This window comes from Entelurus aequoreus, linkage group LG11 (genome assembly GCF_033978785.1).
Source record: "Entelurus aequoreus isolate RoL-2023_Sb linkage group LG11, RoL_Eaeq_v1.1, whole genome shotgun sequence".
NCBI classification, from domain to species: Eukaryota; Metazoa; Chordata; class Actinopteri; order Syngnathiformes; family Syngnathidae; genus Entelurus; species Entelurus aequoreus.
This window is the reverse complement of record NC_084741.1, coordinates 24,308,490-24,325,989: the sequence shown is the minus strand read 5'-3', so window position 1 is coordinate 24,325,989 and position 17,500 is coordinate 24,308,490. Positions and strand designations below refer to the sequence as shown.

The following is a 17,500-nucleotide window of genomic DNA, read 5'->3' as shown; positions in this document are numbered from 1 at the left end:
CTCGATGAGCTTCAAGAGGTAGTCACCTGAAATTGTTTTCCAACAGTCTTGAAGGAGTTAGCTCATTGAGAGAATGCCAAGAGTGTGCAAAGGAGTAATCAGAGCAAAGGGTGACTATTTTGAAGAAATTAGAATATAATATATGTTTTCAGTTATTTCACCTTTTTTTGTTAAGTACAAAACTCCACATGCGTTCATTCATAGTTTTGATGCCTTCAGTATGTATATATATATATATATATATATATATATATATATATATATATATATATATATATATATATATATATATATATATATATATATATATATATGTATGTATGTATATACTTTCGGCAGAGAGCTACATTTTTTTAGCCCATTTGGCCCCCAAGCCAAAAACTTTGGACACCCCTGTCCTATTCCATCCCTCCATTCATTGCTTGCTTTTGGTGTTTCATGCTTTCACGAGCGATTTTTAATTAACTTTGATGCTGAAAAGAAAGCAAACAAAAGCACCAGTCGCTCCCTCATCTGGCGGTTGAACAAAGATGGATAAATATTTGCAGAATGTGCTGAGCACTAATAAGCGTACGGAAATAATGCAGCTAATGAATCCCTTTTGCTAAAATGGCTGATCTACCTCTGCCAGGGTTAAGATGCTCATTACAATTCAGGTGAGAAAGGTGAGCATATTTAGTGCTATTAGAAGGCGGCAGGAAGCCTCATCGCAGCAATAAATCCGCTCCTTGACTTAATTCAAGGAATTAAGCGTGGAGGCGGCGACACAGCCGCTTCCGTCTATTCAGGACGTTGTGTGCATCGTGTGAGCTCCTACAGCCGGAGGCAGCGATTCCTGGAACACGACAAGCGAGCCACCTTCTCCGGTCGCAGCTGAATCGGAGTCGTTTTATCTTCACGTCGGTGGCTGAGCTTCATGCACATAAAAGGAACGAGAAAACACACACACACACACACACACACACACACACACACTCACACACACACGCCGCATACATCCACAGTCTTAATTTGTGCACACACTTTCAAACCTGATGTGCTTTGCTTCAAGAGTGACTGTGTTGCCATGCCAACTCTTCCTCACACACACACACACTTACTGCGATTCTCTTTAACAGCATCCCAATGCAGAGCCACGTCCACCAATCCCAATAACGCTTGTATCGCAGGACTAACCAGTTTGCAGGGCCACTTGTTCCTGTCCCTAATATATTGACCGCCGAGGTGTTGCGTCTTTGACGGTAACCCGCGGCAGTTCGAGGCTGACATTTTCAAATACCGCCATGATTAATGATTGATGAGCCGCAAGGAGGAGGTGTGTTTGCTCTTTCGGCGCACGCGGAGATGGGGCTAATGAGGGGCCTGCAGGTATTGATCACGTCTTATTGGTTATAAGAGTAATAAGTGTGAAACTATATGGAGCCAGCTGTCGCTAATCCACTGTATTTATTCATATTGCCATACGGTGTGTTTCAACCCAAGCAACTTGATGGTCATTGATGAATTTTAATGATGAATTTATTATACTGTATATTAGGGCTCGATTTTGGAATGACTCGCGATTATTATTTGGAATGATTCTTACTCGATTAAAAAAAATAAAACATTTATTTTAAAGAAATCTTTGTTTTTTTTCCATCTGTCCTGTGCAACCACTCAGGCAAATCATATTGTTGAAGTAGATGCCCATAGCTGATTTAGCTTTGTATACTTGTTGCCATATTTGTATTTGACTTTATTTAAATGTTTGGGTAGAATTGTATTCAACAAAACCAGTTTTCTCTTATATAATATATAAATGTATCAGAGCTGTTTATCTATTTTATGGAGGGATGTAGTTAATCATAGAACTGGCACCAAATGTTATTGAAAAAACATTGATTTTGAATCAAGAATAGTTTTGAATCAAGATTCGATTCAGATTTTTTTTTTTTATTGTGATAAATCGGGTTGCTATGGATTAGTTTTGATGAATTATGATTAAATATAATTGATTCTTAATCTATATTAATCATGTTTATTTTGCATGAGCAAAACGTGTGAAGAAAGACTAGAATATAGATGCAGTTAATGTATTTATGAAACACATTTAAAGGGGCCACATTATTATTTTTTCTACATTTGAAACACTTCTTTGTGGTCTACAGGTATATAACTGTTTTTTAACCCTGCCAACAAATAACCGGGCCACCAAAAAATATCTGTTTCTCAGGTGTGGTCCGTATGGTTCGCAGTGGTACACACTTTTCCACTATGGAGGTTAATTTGTGTCTTTATTACGAAAGCTTCTTTTGATTTAGGTAAGTGAAATATTATACATCAAATTATGTTGACAATTTAATTGAAAAAATAAAAAGTTTTAAAATGCAGTGTACAACAATTCAGTGTTTTAAAATTCAGTTTCAAAAAATTCAGTGTATAAAAATGCAGTGTTTAAAAAATCAGTGTATAAAAATTATATGTATAAAAATGTTGTGTATAACAATTTAATGTTTAAAAATGTAGTTTAAAAGAATTCAGTGTATAAAAATTTTGTGTAAAAAAATTCAGTGTATAAAAATTCAGCGTTTTAAAATTAAGTGTAAAAAAAAATTCAGTACAAAAAAATGTGTTGCTTCAAAACGCAATATCCGCTTCCGGTAAATTAAGACTGAAGCAATCAATCCTGTCTCAGAACCAGCTAATGAGGTGTCAAGTTTGAAGTCACGTGACACTGGTGTTGAAAAGAAGCAGGTTATACAGCACTACACACTACTGGCCATTTAACCCACTGTATGTGCTTGGGTGTTTTTTTAAGATTACTTTATCAATCAATCAATCAATCAATGTTTATTTATATAGCCCTAAATCACAAGTGCTTTAAACAGTAAGGTTGCTGTGCATTAGTGAAACAATCCTAAAATTCCACATAAAAGTATGAAAACTGATCACATGATGATACAAACACTCACATAAAAATGACTGATACTAGAACGTAACAGATCATCTCAAAAACGGAATACAATTTTAGTTTTTTACTGAATAAGACACTCAGAATGTACATTAAAACACAGAAAGTGGGATTTACAATATTAACTATGAACAATAAAACATTAAAATTAATTAAAATTAATTTAAAATACCAATGATTGTCACACACACACTAGTGTGGCGAAATTTTTCTCTGCATTTAATATTGAGAATATATGAATGTTACTCCTCTACTGCAGACCACCTCCTTGATTAACATCTGTTATAACAAAGATGCAAAAAACACGGCAAAATATAAACTCTAACGGTAAAAAAACATCCCCATATTCGATATAATATCACTGTTCTGCAGAAGTGTGTTGTAGAAATCTGCCTCCGTCTGACACTTGTGTTCCTCGCCTGCAAGAAGCAAAGCTTCTACCCTGGTAACTTGTATGCCACTCAAAAGTGCAGATTAACCATTGGAATAATGTCTATAGTTTGAAAATATCTAGCACACCGCATTGAAATGTTTACTATGTTTACTATGTACCCGCAGCACTTGGTGAGGAAACTGGCCCCCCTTGTATTCAGTACCCCCCTATGCAACTGGCTGCTTGACTTCCTCACAGACAGACCCCAGTCCGTGAGAGCGGGCGACAACACCTCCAGTGCAATCTCCCTGAGCACCGGCTCCCCCCAGGGCTGTGTCCTGAGTACGCTGCTGTTCACATTGATGACCCCTGACTGCTGCGCCAGGTCCACTACTAACCACATTGTGAAGTATGTGGACGACACAACAATAGTGGGCCTCATCCGTGACAACGACGACATGGACTACAGGGAGGAGGTGAAACATCTGGTTGACTGGTGCAGAACCAACAACCTGGTCCTGAACGTCGACAAGACCAAGGAGATCGTCGACTTCAGGAAGCTCCAGTCCAGCCACACTCCACTCTTCATCAACGGCACAGCGGTGGAGATGGTTAGCAGCACCAAGTTCCTAGGGGTGCAGATACCTGACAATATGACCTGGTCCTTACACTTTTTGCGTCGGATGAAAAGACCACAGCTCCCTCCCCCCATTCTCACCACATTCTACAGAGGCACAATAGAGAGCCTACTGACCAACAGCATCTCTGTCTGGACTGGAGCCTGCAGTGTCTCAGACTGGAAGTCTCTGCAGAGAGTGGTGAGGACGGTGGAAAAGATAATCAGGACTCCTCTTCCTCCTATCCAGGAGATCGCAAAAAGCCGCTGCCTGACCAGGGCTCAGAAAATCTGCAGAGACTCCTCCCACCCCCACCAAGGACTGTTTTCACTGCTGGACTCTAGAAAGAGGTTCCGCAGCCTCCGTAGCAGAACCTCCAGGTTCCGTAACAGCTTCTTCCCTCAGGCCGTGAGACTCTTGAACGCATTAAAATAATCCCCTCAATTCCCCCCAAAAATGGATTAACTCGCTGGAATATAAAGACAATATAACATACATCCATAAACGTGGATGCATATGCAAAAGTGCAATATATATATCTGTACAGTAATCTATTTATTTATATCTGCACCTTATTGCTCTTTTATCCTGCACTACCATGAGCTAATGCAACGAAATTTCGTTCTTATCTGTACTGCAAAGTTCAAATTTGAATGACAATAAAAGGAAGTCTAAGTATAAGTCTAAGAATGTTGTATATGCCAAGGTAGCCCAGTTACTTGCCTTTGCTATGCTGCTTTGTAAGACCCGTGTCACGTGACCTCAAAATCGACACCTCATTGGCTGCTTCTGAGACAGAATCAATTGCTTCAGTCTTAATTTAGTGAGTCTTGCTTTTTGAAGCATCACATTTTTGAACAAACACTGAATTTTTGTACTGAATTAAAAAATAACAACTTTTTAAACACGCATTTTGACAAAAAAATGTTTTCAATTAAAGGGTCAGCATCATTTGATGTATACAAATTCAGTTTACAAAATTCAAACGCAAAAAAATTCAGTTACATAAATTCAGTGTCAAAAAAAAAAGCTTTCGTGATTAAGACACAAATTAACCTCCACTTTCCGCCACTTGTGGCAGTAATGACAATCTAAAACAAACTGAAGAAGTCTCAGTCATAGAGAAGCGCAAAAATTAGGACTACAGTGGAGAAGCTATATTTTCATCTGCTCTTTAATTTTTATAGCAGTTTAGTTCAGAAAAATGACCAAACAATAGCGGACTCGCGCAAAGTCCTTTGGATCAATACATACCACATATGACGTCACAGGTCAGACAATGTCACAAGACAGAGCAAATATCAAACGGCTTGTTTAGAGGAAGTATGAAGGAAGGCAAGATTGTTTCATAAATACCTCCGCAATGTGGCCGTGGTTTGATTTCACATTTTCGGGACTTACGCAGATTCCAAACACACAAAAACCAATAGGTTAGAAAGTTGGTTTTGCATAATAGAGCTCCTTTAACATCATCTTCATGTTAACATAAAAAAATATCTGTCTTTCTAAACTAATATTTATATATTATTGAAGACCAGGGACCTCATGTATTAAGACTGGCGTGGTTTTTCTACAAAAAATTGGTGTACGCTCAAAGCCAGAAAACGTCATACGCACAAACAAATTCAGATGTATGCAAAAGTGCGCACGTATTATATGTGGAATTGAGCGTGTATTGGAGTGGCTGGCCACTCCGTGTCCATGCTCCCATTGAAATATGCAAATCATATTAAAATTAGCCATGCGCCTGAGATCCCGGCCACCCCACAGTCAGAAAACACGAAGATATGGACGAAAAAGAATAATCTCACCGACAATGACTTGGAGATTCTTCTTGCTAGGGTGTAAAAATTTCCTCTATTCCACTATTGTTGCAAGTCAGTGCAGCGCTGCATGCGCCAGGGAAAAGGTGTAGTTAAGTATTTCACACTTTACGCACAGGTTTTTAACCTTAGTACACTTTGCACACAGAGACAATTAGGGGCTTGTTTGACAGATGTAAAGATCTAGTTTTACCCCCCAAAAAAACAAGTCACTAACTTGAACCCCTGCCTCGTAATGATGCTTGGGGGTCACATGTGCTCCATGTGCTTCATAGGATTAATATTATTTATTTATTATGTATTTTGAACAGTTGCCCAGCATCACCTCTGAGTGTCGCCAAAATATCCACAGCGTATAGAAATGTGCGTACGCCAGCCATGAAGTTCGCGTGAGGCACCACACATTTCCACTTTCTGTTCACTCTTGATACATGTCAGCTGTGAAAGAGGGCGTCGCCAGGTTTTAGTGTGTACGCACGCTTAATACATAAGGCCTCATGTACTGTATATGTAGCTATACTTATATAATTATATATTTAATACATATAAAGATATATACAAAACCCAAAACCGGTTAAGTTGGCACATTGTGTAAATCGTAAATAAAAACAGAATACAATTATTTGCAAATCCTTTTCAACTTGTATTCAATTGAATAGACTGCAAAGACAAGATATTCAATGTTTGAACTGAGAAACAATTTTTTTTTTTGCAAATAATCATTTACTTAGAATTTAATGGCAGCATCACACTGCAAAAAAGTCGGCAGAGGGGCATTTTTACCACTGTGTTACATCGTCTTTCCTTTTAACAACACTCAGCAAACGTTTGGGAACAGAGAAGACCAATTTTTGAAGCTTTTCAGGTGGAATTCTTTCCCATTCTTGCTTGATGTACAGCAGGGGTGTCCAAACTTTTTCCACTGAGGGCCGCACATTGAAAAATCAAAGCTAGCAGGGGCCATTTTGATATTTTTTATTTTAAAAACCAATACAATATATGTTTAAAAAATATACATTTAGGCTTCCACTCAGGCTTGATCCCGGGGACCCCAAAGGGTTTTGGTCCAAAAAATATAAAAAATGTGTCATTATTCAGTATTATTATTTGTGTTATTATTCAAGTTTTTAAATCTCTAGATCAACATTAGGTCTATCTGTCAATATAACATTTTTTAAAGATTTAAATTGTATGCTCTTTTTGTCAAAGAAAACCCTTTTTTTAATGAAAAAAACACAAAATATGCAATATTTTCACCCAATAAAATTTTTAAGTGGGACATTTGAGATTATATAATAATTGGAGCCTTAAAAAGGTCAATAACTCATAACACCATTGATTTTAATTAATTATTATTTTTTGAGCAATGACACTTAAAAACTAATCACACTAAAATTGGAGGGAATCCAAAAGGGTCCTTACTCATTAAAGTGTTAAAAAATAAATTATAATTTTTATTTTTTTTACTGTTTACTTTTAACACAATAATCTCGAGATCAACTTCAGATCTATCTGTCAATTATACGTTTTATTGTTGTTTATGTTTTTTGTTTGTTCGTTTTAGGCACTTCTTTAAAAAAAAACAGCTAGTTTTTTTACAGGGCAAACACAAAATATGCAACATTTTCCCCAAAAAATATCTCAAAATATTTAATGTGACGTAATTGGAGCCTTGAATAGGTCAATAATTCATAATGACATTGATTTTGATTCATTATTATTTTTCAAAGAAAGAAACAGCCTACATGGCAGCTTTGTGTGATTAGAGTAAACATTGCTACATTTTCTTGTTACATTTCACCTGTTTGCTCTTTAAATACCACTTTTAATGTTTTTTATTTTTAAAATGTGCCGTGGGGCCGTTAAAAAATGACCTGCGGGCCGCAAATGGCCCCCGGGCCGCACTTTGGACACCCCTGATGTACAGCTTAAAGGCCTACTGAAATCCACTACTACCGACGACGCATACGACGTATGCGCGTGACGTCAATCGTTGAAACGGAAGTATTCCGACACATTGTATCCAATACAAAAAGCTCGGTTTTCATCGCAAAATTCCACAGTATTCTGGACATCTGTGTTGGTGAATCTTTTGCAATTTGTTTAATGAACAATGAAGACTGCAAAGAAGAAAGCTGTAGGTGGGATCGGTGTATTAGTGGCTGGCTGCAGCAACACAACCAGGAGGACTTTGACTTGGATAGCAGACGCGCTATCCGACGTTAGCCGCCGACCGCATTGATGATCGGGTGAAGTCCTTCACCGCTCCGTCGATCGCTGGAACGCAGGTGAGCACGGGTGTTGATGAGCAGATGAGGGCTGGCTGGCGTAGGTGGATAGCTAATTTTTTTGTTAGTATAGCTCTGTGAGGTCCCGTTGCTAAGTTAGCTTCAATGGCATCGTTAGCAACAGCATTGTTAAGCTTCGCCAGGCTGGAAAGCATTAACCGTGTAGTTACAGGTCCATGGTTTAATAGTATTGTTGATTTTCTGTCTATCCTTCCAGTCAGGGGTTTATTTCTTTTGTTTCTATCTGCAGTTAAGCCCGATGCTATCACGTTAGCTCCGTAGCTAAAGTGCTTCGCCGATGTATTATCGTGGAGATAAAAGTCACTGTGAATGTCTATTTCGCGTTCGCGACTCTCATTTTCAAGAGGATATAGTATCCGAGGTGGTTTAAAATACAAATCCGTGATCCACAATAGAAAAAGGAGAGAGAGTGTGGAATCCAATGAGCCAGCTTGTACCTAAGTTACGGTCAGAGCGAAAAAAGATGCGTCCTGCACTGCACTCTAGTCCTTCACTCTCACGTTCCTCATTCACAAATCTTTCATCCTCGCTCCAATTAATGGGGTAATCGTCGCTTTCTCGGTCCGAATCGCTTTCAATGCTGGTGTAAACAATGGGGAAATGTGAGGAGCCTTTCAACCTGTGACGTCACGCTACTTCCGGTACAGGCAAGGCTTTTTTTATCAGCGACCAAAAGTTGCGAACTTTATCGTCGATGTTCTCAACTAAATCCTTTCAGCAAAAATATAGCAATATCGCGAAATGATCAAGTATGACACATAGAATGGATCTGCTATCCCCGTTTAAATTTTAAAAAATTCATTTCAGTAGGCCTTTAAGGTATTTTAGGCTTCATAATGCGCCACACATTTTCAATGGGAGACAGGTCTGGACGTTAGCCGCTAGCGAGGGTGCTACATTGAATTACGGACACGTTTGGTCGCTTGTCGGTTGTCGCTGTCTTTGCGGGACACAGCTAGAACGTGTCATCAACACGTATTATCACGGTATTACGATAATATTAAAAACTATTTATATCATTTATATCGTCTGTATCGCACAACCCTACTATAGCACTGCTTACATAACTGCAAACAGGCAGTTATGTAAGCATCGTATCGTGGTTCGAGCCCAGTGTGTGGAGGGCTGGACTGTGCATGATACACAACTTCTAATGATGCAATACAACAGTGTTTCTCAAATAATACGCCTGGACCCCCAGCTGTGCTCAATCTACTCAACATGCTCCCTGTTCCACCCAGTTGAAGTCGTAAGTACACAGATACACAATTGTACACAGCTAATGTATAAAAAAGTTTGTGACAGGAATGACAAAAAAAAATTGCAAAAAAATTATAAATGTGCCAAAGGATCTGCCACCGTCAGTATGGGACCATTTTTATTAAAAAGTATGCCATCGGCATTGCCAATTAATGCCTTTTAATGTTGATCACAAACACAGATCCCCTCTGGCAGACACTGCATTTATTTTTAGTCCCCCGGCTGCAAAGAGAGCCACTAATTATGTGTCCCCATACACTGCTCCCATAGGTTTATAATAATCACATACACTGCTACCATAGGTTTATAATAATCACATACACTGCGACAAATAAACTGCATTTCTTAGTATTTTTTTTATTGTCACTATCAAGTACTATTATCACTAGAAATTAGCTCAGCTAACCGCAATGATAGCTTTAAACAACACAAAGAAATAAGTGCTTAGCAAACGTTTAAAAGTGTAGGTGGAAGAATGTTGCAGAAGAAAGTAAGCAAATATTCACAGGAAATGAACAAGTCGATTAATAAGATGTGTGTCAGCACTGTTGAAGCCAGATGACATGTGACAAAAGAACCAAACAAGGTACAGTAGGAGGGTGGACCGATCTATAAATTGGTGGTGTCGATACCAAGGGTAGTATCAGTATATAATTGATACCAAACTGATTAGATAGACATTGGTGGTGTTGATACCAAGGGTAAGTATCAGTATATAATCGATACCAAATTGATTAGATAGATATTTTTATTTCCTCAAAAACATTTGGTTGTTGTTTATGTTAATGTTTACACATTCAGAGAATAATTCCCTGAATACAGGAGGACTTTGACGGTAAAAATCGAAGGGTTTAAAAGAGTAGTTGCTAGTTTTTGCTTTTATTTAGTTATTGTGTACTACTGACTTTGTTTTGATCAAACAATTGTATGTAATACAAAATAATACAAAAGTAGTTTCAATACTGTGTTGATATTGTTTTACTATCATCTCACTAAGAATACATTGAATTGTTACAGTCAACTCGAGATGAATGATAAATGGTAATAATAATAACAACCCGATGGTCATCATTACCATATTCATTTAAAATGATCAAAAAAAACGTGATTCATTTCTACATTTTGATAAACTAATGGATCGACTAGTGTTAGCTAGTGTAAATGCTAACATGAAAACAAGACACATTGATCTCTTTCCCCATTCAGAAACATCCAACCACCATCCAACCCTGTACAAACACATTACTGTCTAAACAACTGAGATACAAACTGATCGATCTATACTCGACGGCGTCTCCAACAGGAAGTGAACTTGCGTGATGTCACATAAACCAGAAGGAAAGAAGCAAAGTGATCACCCTACTTGCATTTACTAAAAAATAAATGTTTTCTAACGTTTACAAACTATAATGGAAGAAGACAAACATATTTAAACACTCAAATAACAATAAAATGGCTCTTATGAAACCAGAACAAAATTGTATCTTTCTTCTGCCAATTGAGGTACACTGTGAGTCTATTTATTTTAGTTTAACAGAAATAATAATAAAAATTTAAGTTACATTTTAGTGTGTGAAAAGTACTTTTTGAGCACATTCAACAACTGCAATAACGTGATTATTTTAGTCACAATAACCGTGATATGAAATCTTTATATCGTTCCATCCCTACAGTTATCACATGTGGTCGGCATCGGTACCGATACCACTCATGGATGATAGGCATCATAAAACTATGATTGTAACATCCCTATAAAGAATGCAATATACAGATACATGAATAAATATCATCTATTTCTCAATAGTACGGTAACTCAATTCAGGGGGTCACGGAAACCTGTGTGAAGTTGCCTCCCCACCTCGTCAAAATCACCCCCCTTGTGTCCCGCAGCGCTTTGTTGTTAAGGCGGCCGCCTTAACAACAAAGAGCCACCGCTTAAACTAAAGTCTTTAAAAAAAATAAAAAATTAAATTAAAAAAAATAAAAAAAGTTACATTTTTTTGTTGTTGTTGTTGTTGTCGTGTCCAGCTTCTCAGGCAAATCATATAGTTGATGTAGATGCCCATATCGGCTGTTCAGATTTACTTTACAAAAGAGAACTGTAGGATACTTCTGTTGTTGCCTTATTAGTATTTGACTTTATTAAATGTATTTATATTATCATTTGGTGCTAAACTAAAGTCTTAACAAGCTGCTACGCTTTGTACTGCCCTGCCTCTGTCAGTACGTCTCTGCAGCACCCAGCATTGTCCCACCCACACAACCATCTGATTGGTTACACGCAGAGCGGTAACAGCCAATCAGCAGTGCGTATTCAGAGCGCATGTAACAGCCAATCAGCAGTGCGTATTCAGAGCTCATGTAACAGCCAATCAGCAGTGCGTATTCAGAGCGGTAACAGCCAATCAGCAGTGAGTATTCAGAGCGCATGGAGTCAGTCTTCACGGCAGAGGCAGGCAGAAAGGAGAGACGATGCGGGTTAGCAGAAAGGTGTTTAGCAGGTGAGCATAATGCAGCGGACTCTCCCCAAATTATAATAAACACCTCCCAGTCAACTACTAGTAACATCACTATGAGCCCGTTGACGTTCTAGAAATATAAGCGGCAGCTCAGCTCGCTCGCAGTCCTTGAGGTGAAGGCTAATTAGCTTTTAGCGTAACGTTAGCTCATTTTGCGGTGTGTGCATGCGTGCGTGCGTGTGTTTGTTACGGACAGCAAAGCCCTGTCTGTCTGAGAGAAAGACAAGCATTATTGACCTACAGTTAACAACTAAGTTATTTCACTTTACCTTTTTCTGTGTTGAAGCAGCAAAAAAGGACATTATGTTAAATGAAGAGTTTCTGTCTCTGATAGTTGATATAATAATGTAACTGCATCATAAAGCCTATATGAACTCCATGGTGTTCAGGGATGAATAGTCTCTCCTATTGTACTATTTTTTCAGCTGTAGTTACATTAATCATTAGTAATGTAGCAGCCTAGTTTGAATGGCAGGGTCCCTGCTATCACATGTTGATAAAAATATAACATTTACATAATAAAAATCAACTACAGGCTTCCCAAATGCTGTAATAATTTAAGCATGATGAGTTGAGCATATGTCAGCATGTAGCCCCACTTTTAACTCTTTTTTTCAAACGCTTATTGCAAACGCTTATTTACAGTAAGTCATTAATTTGACTTAGTCATTATTTTGTCTTAGTAAGTCAATATTTACTAAGTCAAAATAATGACATACTTAGTCATGACATACTTCTGTCTTGTGAATTGCATGTTTTACTTTGAAAAGTAACTCCTCTCGTGTCAGATCACTTGCCCTTCCTTTGGTGTCATCAGTCTGACGTCATCTCTGACCCCTGATTGTTTCCACCTGTTTCCCATTACCCTCATGTGTTTTATAAGCCCACGCTTGTTCTGTGCCAGATTGTCTCGTGTATTCGTGCCTCTCTAGCATCCATGTCCATGCCTTGCCTTGCCTTGCCTCATCTTGTGTTTATATTCCTTGATCCTGAATTCCTTCGTTGGTATTTTGAGTTTTCCTTTTTTCCTCCTCAGCAGAGTGATTTTTTTGTTGTTTAGTTTATTCAGCCGAAATGGTGAGTTATCAGTTTTTTCTTTCATTCTTTCCTCAAATTTTTGAGTGACATTTTTTGTTAAACTTTATTAGATCAGATAAGTGTAGAATTTTTCATAGCCATTGTTTCTTCCTCCTGTTGGAGCGTTTTTGTGTTAATCAATTTTATAGCATATACGGCGCCAATTATAGTTCGTCTTTGTTTTTGTGTTTTCCTCCTTTCGGAGTGATTTTCTGTTGTTCCTATTTTTTGGAACCTTTTTCGCCGACTAGTTTTTTGTTAATATAGATATTGTATTACCTTGACTCTGGAGGTGAAAGGAAGCTGCCAAAATAAAAGCCTGTCGAAGTATTCCCTACTCTGAATCTGAGTCCTATCCTTTTGACAAAGCCTGACACTTAGTATCTCAGATACTAGGACTGTTTTGTGTTTTGTTTTTACTTTACGGAAAAAATATCGAGATATACAGTATATTGTATATTGCCATTCAGCATACGGAGCGGAAAACACAACCAAAAATTGTAAGTTTCTTCACCCGACGAAGCCGGCCTACTTCACCACAGTCTGTAGTCTATTGCCCCCCCAGGCAGCGATGAGATGGAGACGTGATGGTGGCAAAAGGCCAAATTACACTGTTCATTACACCCACCCAGCCCCTTCTCCGTCCGTCCGCCTGTCCTGGGCGACGACCCCTTCCCCCTGGAGAGACACCACCTTAACTAACAAATATTCTGGGGGAAACACTGACCCCAAACTTGTCCCATTCGTTTGTGCTACGTTTGTGGTGGAAAAATGTATCGTTTTGAAGTTATTAGCGTTTCAATAGTCATAACCAGCCACTCCACCTTGTCAAGTCTACTAAAACCAGTACCAATCGTTTGTGCTGCAAGAATAATTTGGTCTAATTATTAGAGTGTTTAAGTCATTACTGTTATTAAAGTATAATTAACACGTTATTAATAATAACTACACCACCCCACCCCAAACTTTGTCCATATCTCCCCCAAAGCTGTCCCAGTCGTTTGTGCTACATTTGTGCTGCAAACATTTTTGTTTGTGCTTTGCGTTTTTTAAGTCATTAACATTTTATGATTTTGTCTTATTTACATGTAATTAACATGTTATTAATCATAATTAGACCCCCTCCCCCCCAACTATGTCAAAATCTCCCCAAACTTGTCGCATTTGTTTGGGCTGCAAACAAATTTGGTCTAACTTTTGAGTTATTGTTGTATGGTTTTGTGTTATTTACGTGTAATTATGTGTTTTTAATCATAATTAGACCACCCCCCAAACTATGTCAAAAACTCCCCAAGCATGTCCCAATCGTTTGTGCTACGTTTATGCTGCAAACATTTTTGTTTGTGCCGTTACCATTTTAAAGTTATTTTATATTATCAATGTGTAATTAATGTGTAATTAATGATAATTACACCCCCCGCCCCATATAACAAATTCTCTCCAAACTTGTCCCATTCGTTTGTGCTTCCTTTGTGCTGCAAAAAAATTGGTCTTACTATTAGGGGATAGCTTGATTGGCAACACTAAATTGACCCTAGTGTGTGAATGTGAGTGTGAATGTTGTCTGTCTATCTGTGTTGGCCCTGCGATGAGGTGGCGACTTGTCCAGGGTGTACCCCGCCTACCGCCCATGTACAACTGAAATGGGCTCCAGCACCCCCCACGATCCCAAAAAGGGACAAGCTGTAGGAAATGGATGGATGGATATTGTTTTTTTTTAAAGTGAGCATCTTTGCAACGTATCTTATACAAGATTGTAGTGGTGTCGAAAAAAACATTTGATTTTCAGTTTAATCGCGATTCTTATTTGCACAATTCTTAATCGATTCAAAGAAATCAAAAATCTGTTGGGTTTTTTTATTTATTTTTTTATTTGTCCTGTCCAGCCACTCAGGCAAATCATATTGTTGTTGTAGATGTCTATATCTGCTGTACAGATTGACTTTAGAAAATGTTAGTGTTGGATTGTTGCCTTATTTGTATTTGACTTTATTAAATGTTTGGGTAAATTTTTATTAAACAAAACCAGTTTTCTTTTAAGTAATATAGAAATTTATCAGAGCTGTTTATATTATTTTATGGAGTTAATCATAGAACTGGCATCCAATGTTATTAAAAAAGTATAGATGTGGAATCGAGCATTGATTCTGAATCGAATCATTACCCCCAAGAATCGAATCGAATCGTGTGGTACCCAAGGATTCACAGCCCTATTAGATTGCAGGTGTACCTAATGGTGGTACCCAATATTAGACGTACATTAATAAAACAGTTGAATAACCATGACAACACAGTTTCGGACTCACCATGCTGTCGTAGTGGATGAGCTCCAGCTCATAGTCCGGTAGGATGTCGCTCCGGTTGTTGACCAGGTCCAGAGCCATCTGCGCGGAGGGCATGCACGCCTGTCCGCCCGGCCAGCCTCCGCTCATGGGGAACAGAGCGCCGATGTACAGCTTCTTCTTGCCTGCGCACGGCCGCGGCCATAGGAGGAGGAGAAAGAAGAGGGAGAGGACGGTTAGAGGCGTCCGGGGGTAGGTGGACGGACGCCGGCGGGAAGTGCCAGCGAGCCGCTGAGGACACGCGCTCATGTCCGGCATGACTTCAACCCCAGAAGAAAAAGTCTGAACACATGAGGATGCTCCGGCGACGCTCACATGAGCCTGAAGCCCAACTCTCTGCAAGCCACTCGAAATACAACCAGAAATAAATAAGAAGCAGGAAATCAATCGCTTGACGACTTTTAAGCACAGAAGAAGAAGAGCGAACGAGACACCGCAGCTGCCGTTGAGCGCTGATGATTGGGAGCTGCAGCCTCCTCTTCCTCCCTGACAAATAAAAGGAGTGTGGGGGGGAGAGAGCGAGTGAGCGAGAGAGAGAGAGAGAGAGAGAGAGAGAGAGAGAGAGAGAGAGAGAGAGAGAGAGAGAGAGAGCGAGGGAAATAGCAGCAGGCATCATCTCCCTCTGCAAACACGGCCGCGTTCAAACGCATGAAAAGATTTGCAGCAGGAAGAGGAAGCTGCCATGATACACTGCATAACTAGTGAGTGAGTGTGAGTGCGTGTGTTTATGTGTGTGTGTGTGTGTAAGATAGATAAGCGGTATAGGCAGGGGGTCTCTCTGCAATATCCTCCTAACGAGTTACATTCAGACTTTAGCTCTTCATTCGTCCGCCAATTGTTGCACTTTCGAATGAGCCGTGAAAGACTTGGGTTCAAAACAAGTCTTAGTAAAAACAGCGGGATTCACGCAAAAGTCGTCGAATGAACAATGCTGTAATGTGCATGCCAGGACATTAGTTAGCGACGTCGCGCTGCAAAGACGAAACTGTATCATCATTGCGATCGTTCGTCCCCCCCAGTTATTAACCCTTCAACGAGTCATGTGATGATTTTTTTCTACATTTAAAACACTTTCTTGTGGTCTACATCAGTGGTCCCCAACCTTTTTGTAGCTGCGGACCGGTTAACGGTTGAAAATTTGTCCCACGGACCGGGGGGTATGTTTTTTTGTCATAAAGAAATACTATCATGTGTAGTCCCGCAGACTGTATTGATCTATATTGATATATAATGTAGGAACCAGAAATATTAATAACAGAAAGAAACAACCCTTTTGTGCGAATGAGTGTGAATGAGTGTAAATAGAGGAGGGAGGTTTTTTTGGTTGGTGCACTAATTGTAAGTATGTCTTGTGTTTTTTATGTTGATTTAATAAAAATAAAAAAATATTATTATTTTTATTTTTTTCTTTTATTTCTTGTGCGGACCGGTACCGGGACGCGGCCTGGTGGTTGGGGACCACTGGTCTACATCATTCATAACCACCAAATAAATATCTGTTTGTCAGCAGCACTTTCCCACCACATGTGGCAGTAGTGAAGATGTCAAACAGAAGAAGTCTGGAGCTAAAGCGCAAAAGTTATGACTAAATTTGATTTGCACTTAAATTTTATTGGCAGTTTATTTGAAAAAAAGATTTATTGTTATTTACAGTTAGAAGGTATTTTGGCACTGTGTAACTGTGTGAACATTTATTTTTCATCGTTTTTTATGAGCCCCTTCTATTGCGACACATTTATTTTTGTAAGCAGCCTGATCTAAGACTTAGTAATAATATTTGTGACTACCACATGCTTTTTTAAATATCATTTGACAAGGTTATAAACTGTAAGTAGGTTAGATATCATTATTGACTACAATTAAAATCAAGATTCCTAATTCTGTAAAACACGCCAAAACATGTGTCCTTTATCATAGCTACACGTATGACAAAAAAAGCGCGTGAAAATCAGTGGTATTCAGTGAGGTAAGATGAATTAAATGCGCTGACAGTTCATTGCTCCTGCCAAATGAATTGCACTAGTGGAGCGGATCACCACTCCAAGATGGCGGCCCCACGTCTCGTCTGCGCCTGTAGGCAGTAGCGCTCCATGCTGCGTCTACTTATAAGATGTCTATGGTTATAACGTTAGCGGTGAGTTTACAGCCTCACTGATTTAACTACACAGCAAATAAAAGTCACGTTACTTAGCCAATAAACGTTAGCTTACATTCAAAACTTACCCTTCTT

The 17,500-nt window shown here is 38.8% G+C and overlaps 1 protein-coding gene across 5 annotated transcripts in view; it reads right to left on the bottom strand.

The window, feature by feature from the left end:
- Nucleotides 1-17,500, bottom strand: part of gabbr1a (gamma-aminobutyric acid (GABA) B receptor, 1a) — a 238,125-nt gene that overhangs the window by 141,483 nt on the left and 79,142 nt on the right. For all 5 annotated transcript variants that reach the window (XM_062062735.1, XM_062062732.1, XM_062062736.1 and 2 more), the window contains one exon: nt 15,235-15,395. In XM_062062735.1, coding sequence (XP_061918719.1) covers nt 15,235-15,395 — 161 coding nt within the window. The remainder of the gene's footprint in view (nt 1-15,234; nt 15,396-17,500) is intronic.